Raw genomic sequence first — 15410 nt, forward strand, 5'->3', positions numbered from 1 at the left:
TATTAGAGCTCAAATTGCCCTGTTGTGTTGGAGAAGCATTACTTTGATTCACAGATTTGATTCCCAAAGCATTATTATTATATTAATTCAGTAAAAAAAAAAAACCCAACAACACACAAGTGGATCACCCAGGGTAAAAATTTAAAATCAACTGACAGGTTCTGAAGCCAGAACTTAAAATAGAAAGAGTAGAGCAAAGCTCTTTTCTCTTTCCACCTTGAAGAAGGAAACAAACCCCACTAAATTTGACAGCAAATGGTTTGCTTTTGATAGTGCAAAAGCTCTGGTCTAATCAGAATTGAACAAGTATTTTTTAAAGAAGTCTCTGGGTAGGTGCCAGGATAACACTGAATCATATTGCTCAATCATCAGTGACCAGGGCTGACCTCATATCCCAATCAGTCCTTATAATTGAAATGACATTATGCCATAATTACAGAGCAGATACTTTAGAATCATAGAATCATAGAAGCATAGAGTTGGAAGAGACAGCAAGGGCCATCCAGTCCAACCCCCTGCCATGCAGGAAATCTCAATCAAAGTATTCCTGACAGATGGCCATCCAGCCTCTGTTTAAAGACCTCTAAGGAAGGAGACTCCACTACACTCCGAGGGAGTGTGTTCCACTGCAGAACAGCCCTTACTATCGGGAAGTTCCTCCTAATGTTGAGATGGAATCTCTTTTCTGTAGCTTGCATCCATTGCTGCGGGTCCTAGTCTCTCTCTCTCTGTTCTAGACTAATGTGGTTGCAATATAGCCTGGCAGTGGTGTCTAGTAACAAAGTGTGCATCTACCCTGTAGAAATAATGCAGTTTGACACCACTTTAAGTGCTGTAGTGCCATCCTATGGAATCCTGGGATTTGTCATTTTACAAGGTCTTAAGCTTTGTCTGCCAAAAAGCACCGGTGCCTCCCAAAACTACATACTAATCCAGGTTTTCAATAGAAAGGAGCCATGGCAGTTAAAGTGGTGCAAAACTGCATTATTTCTACAGTGCAGATGCACCCAAAGCCTCATAAATGAAAGTAGAACAATAGCAGGAAGCTCTCTCTCTCTCTCTCTTCATATTATATCCCACATTTGTACTGTTAAGGCATAAAATAGTATAAATGCAGAGCCAGTATGGTGTAATGGTTTGAGTGCTGGACTACACTGAATACCAGGGTCTGAATCCCCATTCCCACTGGATGACCATGGGAAAGTCACATTCACTCAGCCTCATAGGAAGGCAAATGCAAAGCTCCTCTGAACAAATCTTGTCAAGAAAACCCCATGATACCTTAGAGTCTACATAAATCAGAAATGACTTGGAGGCACACATCATTAGCACCAACAATACACATTCTTATTTGAAAGTTACATGATATACCTCTACTTCTGCAGCACATTTTTATATACAGTTAACTTATGATAATAGTTTTGTTATATTTAACTTTTGTGTGATTTGTATTTTTAGCTGTATCTCTTTTAGCCTTTGTAATGCACCTTGAATTCCAGGAGTGAGGAAAAGGTGGGATATAAAATAAACACGTAATGAAACAAATATTATATGCACAAAAGAGGATTTTCTTGAATCCAAATATGTGCACACATACCAATAACAAAAGCCCCTTCTGTAGCAAGCAACATCAAATGTTCAAAGGCTTGCAAAAAAAAAGGTCTTTTGCCTATAAGAAGAACATGAAAGACAAAAGGGAGACAGGGAGTTCAGCCTTCCTTGATAGGCAGTTCCTGAGCCTGGAAGCAGTCCTGAGAAAGATAAAACAAAGTCAAAAGAGGACAGTTAGTGCAACCTAACCCAGAAAAGACCAGCAGGTATATTGTGCTTTCTGCAAGGCTGTCTTTAATATTTCTTCATATCTGTGTATTCATGCACAATTATTTCAATGCATTAATCATGTTTATGTTTTTGTTGCTTAGGGGAAGGTCTTCCAGGTCCTCCAGGCCCACCAGGGAGACCAGGATCCTTTGTGCCCACGTCTGGTAAGTGCTTCCCATTTGGCTTGTAAATTCACGTCCCTATTTTGTATCACAATTAGAAAGATAGGGAAGATGTTCTGTGAATTTATAAATATAGGTGTACATTAGGACATATAGTATCATACTACACTTTCTTAGGTTGCTGTGAACGTCAGAATTCTTTTCTGAGCATGCAATGACCAAATCCCTCCCTGAACCCAACTTGTAAGCATCACAGCCTCCAATACATTCAATTACTGTGTTGCCAGAGAGAGGAAAAACTATCAGGGGCATGTCCTGCTATATTCCTGTAGCTGGATGTGCTGCAAGGACATCATGTGCAGAGGCCTTACAAGCATCCCCAGAGGTTTCTGCTGATAGGTGTCTCAGGATGACCAGCTATAGGAAAATAGCTGAACACATCCCTGCTGATCTCCTTGTTCTCTGACAATGTGGTAATGGAAGGGGGCTGGGGTGCACTACTAACAAGATGGGTTTAGTGGGGGAGACTTGGCAACACATACATCTCCCAATGCAGGATCTTAGCCAAAAGGATAACTGGATTTTACCAGGAAGATTAAGTAGCGAGAGCCCAGGATGCCTCTCCTTGTATGCATATCTCTGATATCGTTTGGGTTCTTTTTCCTCCAATACAGAAACTTTCTTTGCTGGCCCACCAGGTCCACCTGGTCCTCCAGGTCCAAAGGGAGATCAAGGTGAGTTTCTCAAAAACTGATCATTTGGGCCTAGTTACTGAGGGCAGTTACTGCTACAAAATTAGTGAAGATATGTGGTATGCAGTCCTGTTTAACAGCCTGGAAAATATGGAGACATTGCAAGATACTGTAAGAGAAGGACAGTGTGAGACACACACCTGATTATTGAAAAAGTCTTTGCCACTTCTCAAGATCAAGACCATCTTTTTATTTTTCTGTGTTGTAATGACACAGTAAGGAATGAGATAGTTTCTTGCATCTAAATTGTTATCTAATCTCAAAGTGACAAAGAGGTTTGAATCATATTAGTGTGTCCACTTGAAGTAGACCCATTGAAACATTGAGATTTACATACATCTTATTTGAATGATTGATTCAAGAGTTGATTCTAACAATGGGATTGCGGCTAGAAACAATAATTGTCACACTGTCTCTTTTACCCATGCCATGTTGATGACCCATTTCAACCTAAGAACTGTAGATGCTAAAGTTCAAGTAGCTATACTAATATGGTACATTCCAGTCCTAGGTGTGCATACTCCAGCTAGTTTGCAGAAAGTCTTCTAGTGCAGGTATCTGCATCCAAGGAGTTTATTCAACCCATACTGCTAGTGAGGAAGTTGTACATTCTCCTTCCTCCAGAAGCAGTTGTAGGACCTCTATTCTCAAGGGCATGGGGCAGACCTCCAAGGCAAATAATTTCAATTGTATTTGGCTCAGAGATTTGGAATTTAGTCTAGGTATAGTGCCAAACTATTTGACCGGAGGAGATCTGAATATACATGAACAGAGTTAATGTATGCTACTGAACCATGGTGTATAATAGCATGAAAGGGAATGCTTTTCTGTTTTCCACCCCCTGTACTTTTGTCATTGATAAAAATACTTAAAATAATAATTGATCTACCATATCTGTCAGCAGTGGTGTTGGTTTTGACCCATTCCATTTGCCAGGGGACTCTATGGGCACCACAGATCTAATGGGTCTTTTTTTTTTCTTGCAGGATCACCTGGTCCACGAGGATTCACAGGTAACCATTCCCCTATCCCCTGTGGGGGATAGGAGCAGTTAATGCACAGTAGTACTCGGGATATATGACTTGGCATCTTTTTTTGCAGGGGAACCAGGCCAACCAGGTCTTCCAGGAATCTCTGCAGGTAAGTCTAAATACTTTCCCCTTCTTAATTGAGTCCTTTCAGCACAGTCCTGCTCAGAGGATCCACTAATTTGAATGGGGATTACTTGCAAGTAAATAGGACTGAGACTATCCTTACATATTATGTGATTGCAGACCTGAATTGATAGGTCAGGTGTCACTTGACTGGGAGGGCTGGCCTGATTCCCTTAACAGTGGAGGATATCTCTGTATATGTGTTGCATTCACATTTTCCACCAGTTACTTTACATCAGGACTGGGAACCATGCAGCCACCCAGGTATTGCTGGAGTGCAACTCCAAGCAACGCCAGTTAGAATAGTCAATGGTGAGAAATGCTGACAGCTGGGCACCTCTGGTTTACAGAAATCATTTTAGACGTACATCTTAAAAATGCAGTGTCATGTGTTTCATAGCACTTCCTGCCCCTGTTTCATGTCCATTTTCGTACCGTCCTGAGTCTTTTGTCATCTCTGTTAGCAGGTGCTGGAGTTGCCATTCAAGGGCCACCAGGGCCACCAGGACCCAAAGGAGATAAAGGTTTGTGATCATCCAGCAGCTTATCTTCCCACAGAACAAATGTTTGTCATGTCTTGAACTCCAGATGGCTTTGGGGCTGTGTGCCTCTGGCATTCTTGAGTCTTCTAGCATTCTTGGATGAGAAGCTTGCCACACAGTTTCCTTATGCCTTTAGAAGAAACAAGATGGATGGATGGGGCATTTAGTTTTTAAAGTAATAAACATTATGAGTGCCCTTCTTGAGAAGAGTCTGTTGCCTACTTCTTATTTCTTCCAAAGAGACAAAGTAGCTTCCACAGTCCTTCTATACAGTGGCTTGGACCACCAGCCCCAGCCCCAGTCCCGGAAATGATGTAATTAGAGCTAGCATCCTGTTGCTGGCTTACAATAGCATAAGTCTAACTTAGACCATTGTAAGTCACATTTTTGGTTATTGCAGAAGTTAGAATAGTTTACTGATTTGCACAATGTCCAAAATTCCCCCAAAGCCCCATCCCAAGTCATTTAGTGATGTGGGGGATGAGGCACTTAAGAAGCCAAGAACTGCAGAGAATTCATATGTCTGGCAGTCTTGCTATATGGATTCAGTTAACTGACTTCCTCCCCCTTCTTTATTTACTTTAGGTGATGCAGGTGTACCGGGAGCCCCTGGCATTCCTGGAGGAGGTAAGAGAATCCTACTTTGTTTTCATAAAGAATGCACATATATGCATGTGATGTAAATTGGGGTGGACAATGTGTGGCCCTCCAGATGTTACTGGACTGCAACTCCCATCAATCTTAGCCAAAATAGTAATAGTAAAGGATGAAAAATATTGTAGTTCAACATCTGGAGGACTGTACATTACCCATCCCTAATGTCAGCTGTCATAACACCCCTTACGGAGTAGAGCAGTAACAACTTCCACAATCTATCCTGTGGTGATACCTGAAGTTTTGGATCTTTCCTTTTTTTTGACATTATGCGAAATGTATGTAGATACAAAATCAGGGCCTCCCTCCACCATGGCCATAGGTTAAGTTGGAACTCAGTTTACATGATGTATTTTGTGTCTTTTGGTTGGCCCAATAAAGGCGTCACCATAGGTTGGATTTTGGATTTCATTGGGGGTTTTGTTTTATGACCAACATGGTTACCTCTGAAATATTTCAGAGCAGAGTTATGTGAACTACAGCTCTCTAAAGCTCTTGTTGGCAAAGGATGCCATTGAAAGGATATCCCCAGTTAGTTATATAGTTTATATGTTGTGTCTTCCACAAATACAGTGTGTGCTCAAAACAGTTCATAGAGTTGATAATTTAGATGCAATAGCAATAATAAACAATGACTGGAATTCTACATCAGCTATTTCATTAAATATTTTTAACTTACAGTTAACTAAGTAGCATCTCTTTGCCTAACTTTTCACCCACCCCAACCTAATTTATAGGGCAGCAGCTATTCTCAGAAAAGAAGATCTATTCTGCTGGTGGTCAGTATATGGCTGGATTCCTGCCAGTGAGCAAAGCTGTGGCAAGGGCTTGTAACAGAGTCCTGCTTCTGGTAGTTGCCGCCTTGCTCACTGGTGGAGATGTGTGGAAATGTCATCCCCTCAGACCTAATCACCAGCATAAAAGGCCTCCTACTCACAGAGGAACTGGTGTCTCCTAAAGCAGGTTTAAGAGGCCAGTTACAGTAATGGTAGTAGAACCATAATTGTGACTAGGGATTATGAATACTGAGCAGTTAAAGATGTGTAACTCTAGGTTATGCATCTGTAATTGTGACAGTGAATGCCAGCCCATAATTATGGTATACCACAACATAATATTACTTGTTCTATGGAAACAGATATCAGAGAAGACTAAATTTAGCTGCCTTGTGTCCTATAGTGCGGAAAAGGTAAAATGATGATGATGATGATGATGATGATAATAATAATAAAATTTTATTTGTATACCGCCCTTCTGAAAATCAGGGCGGTGAACAGCATCTAATAACAATACATACATATACATTAAAACAATTCAATAAAAACAATAAAATTAACATGCCGGCCTACAGTGCTGACGAGGGGGGGGGAGAGTTGCTGGTCAGGGGTAGGCTTGTTCGAATAGATGGGTTTTTAGCCCCTTCCTAAATTGGGCTAGGGAGGTGGCTGAGCGGAGCTCGAAGGGCAGCTCGTTCCAGAGGTTTGGGGCTAAGATGGAGAAAGCCCTCCTAGAGGTGGAATTATATTTCACCTCTGGAACTCTTAGCAGTAGCTGCCCTGAAGATCGAAGTGCGCGGGGCGGATTGTACGGAGAGAGGTGGTCCTCCAGGTACCCTGGGCCCATGCCATTTAGGGCTTTATAGGTGATTACCAACACCTTGTATTGCGCCCGGAAGCGAATAGGCAGCCAATGTAAGTCTTTAAGGACAGGTGTTATATGACTGGCCCTGGCAGTGCCAGTGACCAGACGGGCTGCCATATTCTGCACAAGTTGCAGCTTCCGAGTATGGTACAAGGGTTGCCCCATGTAGAACGCATTGCAGAAATCCAACCTAGAGGTTACCAGGGCGTGTACAACAGTTTCAAGGTCTCCCCGGTCGAGGTAGGGACACAGTTGGCGTATCAGCCAAAGCTGATAACAGGTGCTCCTGACCGTCGCATCCACCTGAGATGTAAGGTGGAGCGACGAGTCCAGGAGCACCCCCAAGCTGCGTACAGAGTCCTTCACGGAAAGCGTGATTCCGTTCAGGACAGGTGGAACCACCGCCAGCCCCGGACCGGGAGAACCTATCACCAGTACTTCCGTCTTCTCTGGATTCAGGCTGAGTCTGTTGTCCCTCATCCAGCCCATTACCGACTCCAGACAGGCTACGAGAGGAGAGACGCGAATCCCGGTCACTGCATCAGTCGGAGACATAGAGAAGACTATTTGGGTGTCATCAGCGTACTGATAACACCGCGCCCCATGTCTCCGGATGATCTCTCCCAGCGGTTTCATGTAAATGTTGAAAAGCATGGGAGACAGAATGGCTCCTTGAGGGACCCCAGATGTAAGGGCCCTCTCATTGGAGCGCACGTCTCCCAGCTGCACCATCTGGGACCTCCCGGAGAGGTAGGACCGGAACCACTGGAGCGCAGTGCCCCCGATTCCCACCTCCGCCAGGCGCCCCAGAAGGATACCATGGTCTATGGTATCGAAAGCCGCTGAGATGTCCAAGAGCACTAACAGGGACACGCTTCCCCTGTCCATGCCCAGACGGAGATCATCGACCAAGGCGACCATAGCAGTCTCAACCCCGTAACCCGCCCGAAAGCCGGTTTGAAATGGGTCTAGATATTCCGCTTCATCCAAGATCGATTGAAGTTGGATTGCAACTGCCCGCTCGATCACCTTCCCCAGAAATGGCAATAGCGAGATTGGCCGATAATTATTGTGCAACAGGGGGTCGAGGGAGGGCTTTTTTAATAAAGGTTTTACTATGGCCAATTTCAGGTTTGTTGGAAATTGCCCATCCCTCAATGAGGTGTTAATAATCTGCTGTAACAATAAAGTTACAGCTGGGCCCCCCTGTGCCGCTAACCATGAGGGACAGGGATCGAGAGAGCATGTTGTCTTCCTAACACTTCCAAGGATCTTGTCCACATCCTCGGTACTGACAGACTCAAACTGATCCAGCCTAACCAAGTTCACGGATGCCCTGGATACCTCTACTCTAGGTTCTGCTCTAAGGCTGGCCTCAAGACCTTCGCTTATCCGAGAGATTTTATCCGAGAAGAAGTTGTTAAATTGGTCGCAGCAGGCCTTAGAAGGTTCAAGGATCTGGTTCAGGGCAGGAGGGAGCTGAGTTAGCTCCCTCACTACCCTGAACAACTCTGCCGGACGTGACTCCGCGGACGCGACACGTGCAGCATAGAACGAGTTCTTAGCTGCACGAATCGCCTCTCCATAGTCCTTCAAAAGATGGTCTAGGAGAGTCTTGTCGGATAAGCGCTGGTGTTTCCGCCAGCGGTGCTCTAGCCGTCGCAGGACCCGCTTCCTCGCCCGGAGATCTTCCGTATACCAGGGCTTACGTTTGGAAGCAGGCCTGAGAGGGCGCTTGGGAGCGATACTGTGTATAGCCTTAGAGAGACCGGCATCCCAGATGCCGGTCAAGACATCAACAGAATCGCCGTCATTTCCATCCATAAGCCCCTCTAGGGCTTCCTGGAACCTTTTGGGTTCCATCAGCCTTCGTGGGTGGACCATTCTAATAGGTCCGCCACCTCTGGGAGGGATCTGGGTAGAAGCCTTGATCACTGCCTCCACCAGGAAATGATCCGTCCATGACAGGGGGGAAATGTTAGTTATTTCCGCCCACGGATTTTCCATACCCGTGCAAATGATGATGATGATGATGATGATAATATGGTAATAATAATAACAATAATAATAACAGGAACAAAGAATATGAAGATTGGTACCTGTCTACTGACAGATAACATGGAATACACTTGACATAGCTAACAGCAAGAAATGATGAGAAATATAGTTTGACTACATCTGGAAGGCCAGAGGTTGCCCACCTGAGCTGTATAGGTTCTGCACTGGAGTTGGGTGGTGGAGGAATCTTGCCAGGAAAAGCTGGATTCTGTTCTCTGAATAAAGTTGACTATATTATGCAAATATTATGCAGAATTTTAAAAAACAGTCAATAAAATAGTTTATTGTATTTCGGCTAATCATAAGAGAGGGTAAAAAGCTACGTAGAATCCTGAAGCCCTGTTTCATTCCTGCTCTGTTCACTGCCTCCCTGTCTCTGACATTGCATACCACTTTTTAAAATAAAAATAAAAATAAAAATAAATGTGTTTTTGCAGTAACATGAGCAAGAAACATACTGAATTTACTGCACATAGACAGGAGTCGTAGAACACTGAGCATATAACTGGACATTATCTGCAAAGACGACAACTGCCATGTATTCTGGGATTCAATAGTACCTCCCTGAAGCTAAAAACACTACATCTGTTAAGTTTCTAAAGCTGTATCCCACTGACTACAACTGCAAGGATGGATGGATGGATGGATGGATGGATGGATGGATGGATGGAAGAGTACACAGACAGATGACTCATTTACAAAAATGTAATCAGTGTATACCCATGTGTCTTTTTGAATCACTTATTCAGCATTTTAATAAAATGCTCCAAAATATTTCTAGAGTTCTGTGTAGTTCTTGCACAAATTGATTAGGGGATCCCATGTGTGAAGGGAGTGATTGTAAGTCTCATCAAAAACATCCCTTATTATGCCAGTAGGGATCTTGTTTGAAGATCAGGTGTGAATGAAAATGAGGGATCATATAAGGACACAATTACACATTATACTGGCAAATCTATATCCTGAATATGCCAGATAGCAGCATTGTTTGCAGGGGCTGAGGAGAAGTATTGGCAGGGAAAAATCAGTGGGCAGGAAGAAGCCCCGAGGGAAAAAGTCTCTCTCTTTCACACACACAAACACAAACACAGAGCCAAAGAAACATTTCCAGCGGTCTCTCTATAAGAGTCTTTCTCCTATCGTTCATGTTATAACTATGTAACAGTTCATATATACCTGACACTTGAAGATTCCACCCCAGGCTTCTGAGGAAGTAGATTGTAATCCATGAAAGTTCATGCAAAAATAAATCTGTTAGTCATAAAGGCATCACAAGAGTCCTTTCTTCTCTTTTTAAGACACTGTTCCCACACTGAGTGTCCGTATGTTTCATTTTATGAAATGAAAGGGTTCTTGTTTTATCTGCTTGTGCCTAGTTCTGGTAGTAATAAAACCAATTTTACCTCTACAGCAGGATCAAGAACTTCTCAAGGCCCTCCTGGTCCCCCAGGCCCTCCCGGACCACCAGGCTCAGGAATTAGCTCAATGAGAGAGGTTCAGCAGTACATCTCCGAGTACCTGCAGAGTAAGTACACAGAAAGACCCTTCTTTCACAAGATCCCGGCCATGTTCTTGTCTTGGGTCGAAACACACTGCAGAAATAATCCAGTTTGAGACCACTTTAACTGCCCTAGCTCAATGCTAGAGAATTCTGGAAAATGTAGTTTTATGAGTCATTTAGCCTTCTCTGTCAAAGATATCTGGTTCCACAATAAACCAGGATTTCCTAGCATTGAGCCAGGGCAATTAAACCGGTCTCAAACTGGATTATTTCTGCAGTGTGTTTTGGACCATGGACTGTATTGTGCTGCCTTGTGGCAATATTAACTGAAGATGCCCCTGGGACAATAGGAGAAGGTCTAGAGCATCCTACAATTTATTCACCTTCTGATCATATTGGGTAGGATCTAATTTATGCACCATGTATATTAGGGTGACAGACTGAAGTGACAGAATTCTAGATAGTATCGTTTCTCAAATGTCTTTAGTACACTCTATCAAGTAAAGCAAGTGATGGGGGATTTTATTTTAGAATGGTCTCCCAAAAGAAAAACTCCCTGCATGCAGCAAAAAAGCCTATCTATAACGTTGTAGTTATAAAGAGTTTTTTACAAGAAAAATAATCCAGAAATTTGACCCAATAGCTGCAGTCTGAGGAGGTTTAAGAATTTTGCCATTTCCATCAGCACCTCATTCTGAGCACTGTGACAACTGACTCTTAATTAGTCTTAAATATCCAAGCCACAGACAAGCTCTCACAAATTAAGATTGTTATCAAGTCCTTCATTCTCCATTGGACACTTTAAACAGAGAAAATCATGGGTTTTTGGTGTCAGTTTTAAAGCATGACTGCCTCTGGTAATATATTTTTAGTTTAATTGGCTATTAGGTTATTGCCTTGACTGTCAAAATCTTTCATGTCAAGGCTTTCTCTGTTTCCCTGCCCATTGTATCTTGAGATGCATATATAATTCTGAATAAAATACAGAGATATTTTCAAATGATTTTTTTTAAATATTGTGGATCATTATCCATTAATTTAACGAACTATATATGTACAGACATCCAGATAAATTCTGACCTTCAGTGCACACATTCAGAAGTAACTAATTTTGTGGAATGCCCAATGAAGGACTTTTCTTACTATTACCTCTGTGCTCTTTACTACTTTACGCTGGAGGCTGTTTTATTCATGTTTAATGCTAAATTGCCTCCTTTTATGCATGGTGTTCAACAACATACCTGCAAGTGGCAGTCCAGAAGTGTCACGCCAAGTAACTTGAATACTGTATTGCTGATAAGAGCTTTTCTAATATTTATTATTGTTTTTCTAATATCTAAAAGAGCTTCCTGAAGGTGTTTTTACCGTACAAGACACTATCACATTCATTAAGTTTAGAAAAGTTCCAGATAATGTCTTCAACTAAGATAACTAGAAAGGTGTGACTAGTCAATTGGTCCAGGTCCATTTCTTGCCCAGAGAGGGAGAGAACAAGCCTTCTCCAATGTGGTGCCCTCTAGATGTTTTAGATTACAACTCCCACCAGCTTTACTCAGTACAATTTAGCATCAGGGATGATATGAGTTGTAATTCAAGAATTTCTGCAAAGCACTATATTTGGAAAAGTTGACCAATGCATATATCTCATGTAAGCTAAGCATTAAACAAAAAGGTAGACTCTACATGATTGCCACTCTGGATTTCAAATCATCCTACCCAGAGTTTTTCTGAATGATAGGAAGGGCATTTCATGATCTGCAAAGAAAAAAGAAATAATCAAGAATACATTCCCAAGATGACCCTGATGGAACCAACAAATTACAGAAGAGAACTCCAAAACATAAAATAACAATACTCCTCAAATTCTGTTGTGTTTTACTTTATTCTTCTGCTTCATTAGGTGACACTGTTGGACGCTATCTCATTGGACCCCAAGGTCCACCTGGTCCTCCAGGACCTCCAGGAATCACCATTGGTGGTGCATCCTTGGATTATGATGAATTGGCCCGCCGTGTTATGAATTATATGACTGGTAAGCACTATGTTTTTATGTACCAAGCTTGCATATCTGCCATTTAGTCTTCATTTTTACATATGCAATTGTAATACAAATAAGAACAGAATTTATTCCTGTCTTCTTTGTCAGAAATATATTAGTGTCTTGGACACTGCCACTTTTTCTGTTATCTGTAGCCCAACAAATGGTCCTTTTTGGATGGCAGAGGTGCACGGAGAGATAGGGCATCATCTTAAAAATTCTGATTCTGGTTGTCTCATTCCATAACAGAAAAGGGTTTCTGATACCTTGGCCTGGTATTGGTTTTCACCTGGGCTTCCATTTGCATCTTCACCACATTTTAATAGCCTTCCAAGTTCTTTAGCACTTCTGTTTCCCTGTTCCCAAATTCTGAGCTACCCTAGCTCTTTATGCAAATATGTTGAATTAAAGCAAATTTCAGTATACAAAGGACACCCTTCTGAGCTATTCTGTGTGACAAAACCACATGCCAATGAAATCATGTTCATCTAGAATAAACCCTATTGAAACAGATGAAATGTGCAGCATGTGATCCTACACATGTTAATGCATACTGAAGTCCTACTAAATTCAGTGGAAACGCTTTCCAAGGAAAGTTAACATATATTGAATTGTAGTGTGAAGTGTTTCAATTGCACCCTTCAGTTATGCAAATCTCTATGAAACTTGCATAGCAATTCATTTTTGCTGAATTGCACTGTTTTCCCTTTTTGAGATTCAGTGGCCATATGTGTCTTAAATCCAAAATACACTGCAGAAATAATCCAGTTTTACACTGCTTTAACTGCTCTGGCTCAGTGCTAGGGAATCCTGGGAACTGTGGTTTAAACAAATCCAATCATAATTTTAAAATAAACCTTCTTCTCTTCAGCAGCCTAATTTTAATTTGGCATGTGTATGGCTTTTTGTTGTTGAACAATTTAACCAGAAACCTTTGCAGATGTATGACAAACCACATAGTTATGGACCATTAGATCCCAATCTACAGTATGTTGTGATTACCCCAGAAGAGTCATGTTGTTGGGTGGAATGTTAAATCTTTTGCAGTGGTGATTACAAACACTTCCAAAAGAAGTACATCCCAGTGCCACTGATTATTCATACATACTTATCACCATGTTCTTAGAGCAAGTATTTTCAATGTTGAGAATCATGGTATTAATCTGATCAGATTGTCTCTATCCATGATTTTAAGTAGCTTCCCTCCACTATTGTTAAATTTCTTCTTTTAGTACATTGAGAATTTTCCTATCAATCTTCAAATTTCTCTGTACTTATGTGATATGTTTTTGTCCCTTTCTCCCTTCCTAGCTTCAGGTTCTTCATTTGGTATGTCTTCCTCTTCTATCTCTTCCTCCTCAACAACATTTTCTTATGAAGATCTTCTTGCCATGCTGCAGAGTAAGTAGCTACAATCCAAAGGACTGCAAAGAATAAGTACCATATGCTTATAGAGATATGAGGAAAATGTATACCTATAGGTTAGGACTATTGTCAATGCTGTTGAACAATAAGTAAATCTGGTCCCACTACCAAACGTGATGGTCAGTGAGTGTAAAGAAAAGTACAAGGATTATCAACAACCAGGGGAAACAAGTTTTATCTACTCCATTTCCATCCATTGCACGTTCTAAACAATTAAGAATAAATGGATAATTTCAGTAATTTTTGGCTGCCATTGGTCATGCCTACATTTCCTGGTTGTTTGCTCCTTTCATAATTAGAAAATATTAACATTGCAAAGTATAAAAATATAACATTGCAGAATAGCTTCAGACATATTAAACTATTTACATTTATATTTCAATTATGCTGTATCCTTTGTGATGGTTCTACAAAGCATATATCTACATCACAAAAATTCTGGCTGGAAGATCTAGGACAGGGATGAGGAATGTGTAGCCCTCCAGATGTTGTTAAATTGCAATTCTCAGCATCCTTAGAAGGGGCAGAAGCATACATCTCCTACCCCTATTTTAGACAGTGGCTTAATCTTTCATATTCTTGTAATTTTGACAGAAAGATGAGATAGGAAGTTTCTATATGCAGCTGAAATTGTAGCTGAACTGTTGTACTTAGTACCAACACAACAATCAGTAAGCATGGCAAACTAGGTTCAGTGCAGAAGGCGTTTCTGACAGCTAAAAAAGTGGCTAAATATGACAGAATTGCTTTGGAGTGAGGAAGTGAGTAGAATTCTCTGGCTTTGAGCTACTGTGGCTCAGAACACTGCCATTTCCAGTCATTAACTTTCTTGTACATCTGTAATAACCAACAAATAGAAAATTGATTTATTTTATTTTTTAGGAGATGAAATTCGGCCATATCTTATTGGACCCCAAGGTCCCCCAGGTCCCCCTGGGCCACCTGGACTGGGAGGAGATGGCTTATCTGTATCGTTGGACTATGATGAAATGGCAAGACGTGTTATCAACTATATGACAAGTACTGGCTCCAATTTTTTTTAATCATTCCTACAGTTCTGCATAGCTGTCATGCTCATCAGATTCATGTCCTCAGCACACTAATTGGATATAGTCTCAGAAGGAATTTTGCAAAAATTATTACAGCTCTTGAGAAGCAACCTGGAAAAAACTAGACAAAACATGCCGTAAATGCATAATAACTCTGGCTTCTGTCAGTGATAAAAATTAGAACAATCTGTATTTTTAAACACCCCTAACTGTCAAGTTGTCTAAACTTCTACATAAGAAGTACATAAAACAAAGAATCTAAGATATTGTTTCCACAAGAAAGGCCAAACTCAAATATACCACTGCCAAAGGTTTAGGGTGCTCAGATGGATGCTGCCAGGCACTACTAAATTTAAAGACATAGTGCAATTATTTTATCTTGCCCTCCTTAATGGATTTTCTGTGAGGAGAAGAAGCTGGAAGAAACTGTGAGAAACCAGCTGGGGTGGTGTGTTACTTGGACACCTCTGCCCATGTAAAATTCCAAGAATGCGGCAGGATGATTGCACAGTAAAGGCGTCATGTGGAAACTCTGTGAGCACTTCACACACACCATCCTGAGAGTTTACGTAGGGTTGAATCATTCCTTAATTAACTCATTTCTAAGATTAATAATAATAATAATAATAATAATAATAATAATAATAATAATA

General features: G+C 41.3%; 1 protein-coding gene across 1 annotated transcript in view; it reads left to right on the forward strand.

Moving 5' to 3' along the window:
• Positions 1-15410, forward strand: part of COL17A1 (collagen type XVII alpha 1 chain) — a 98433-nt gene that overhangs the window by 63437 nt on the left and 19586 nt on the right. Inside the window, 10 exon segments of the mRNA XM_042458495.1 lie at positions 1923-1985; positions 2618-2677; positions 3682-3708; positions 3797-3835; positions 4314-4373; positions 4977-5018; positions 10156-10269; positions 12146-12277; positions 13595-13684; positions 14591-14728. Coding sequence (XP_042314429.1) covers positions 1923-1985; positions 2618-2677; positions 3682-3708; positions 3797-3835; positions 4314-4373; positions 4977-5018; positions 10156-10269; positions 12146-12277; positions 13595-13684; positions 14591-14728 — 765 coding nt within the window.

This window comes from Sceloporus undulatus, chromosome 3 (genome assembly GCF_019175285.1).
Source record: "Sceloporus undulatus isolate JIND9_A2432 ecotype Alabama chromosome 3, SceUnd_v1.1, whole genome shotgun sequence".
In the NCBI taxonomy this organism is placed as follows: Eukaryota; Metazoa; Chordata; class Lepidosauria; order Squamata; family Phrynosomatidae; genus Sceloporus; species Sceloporus undulatus.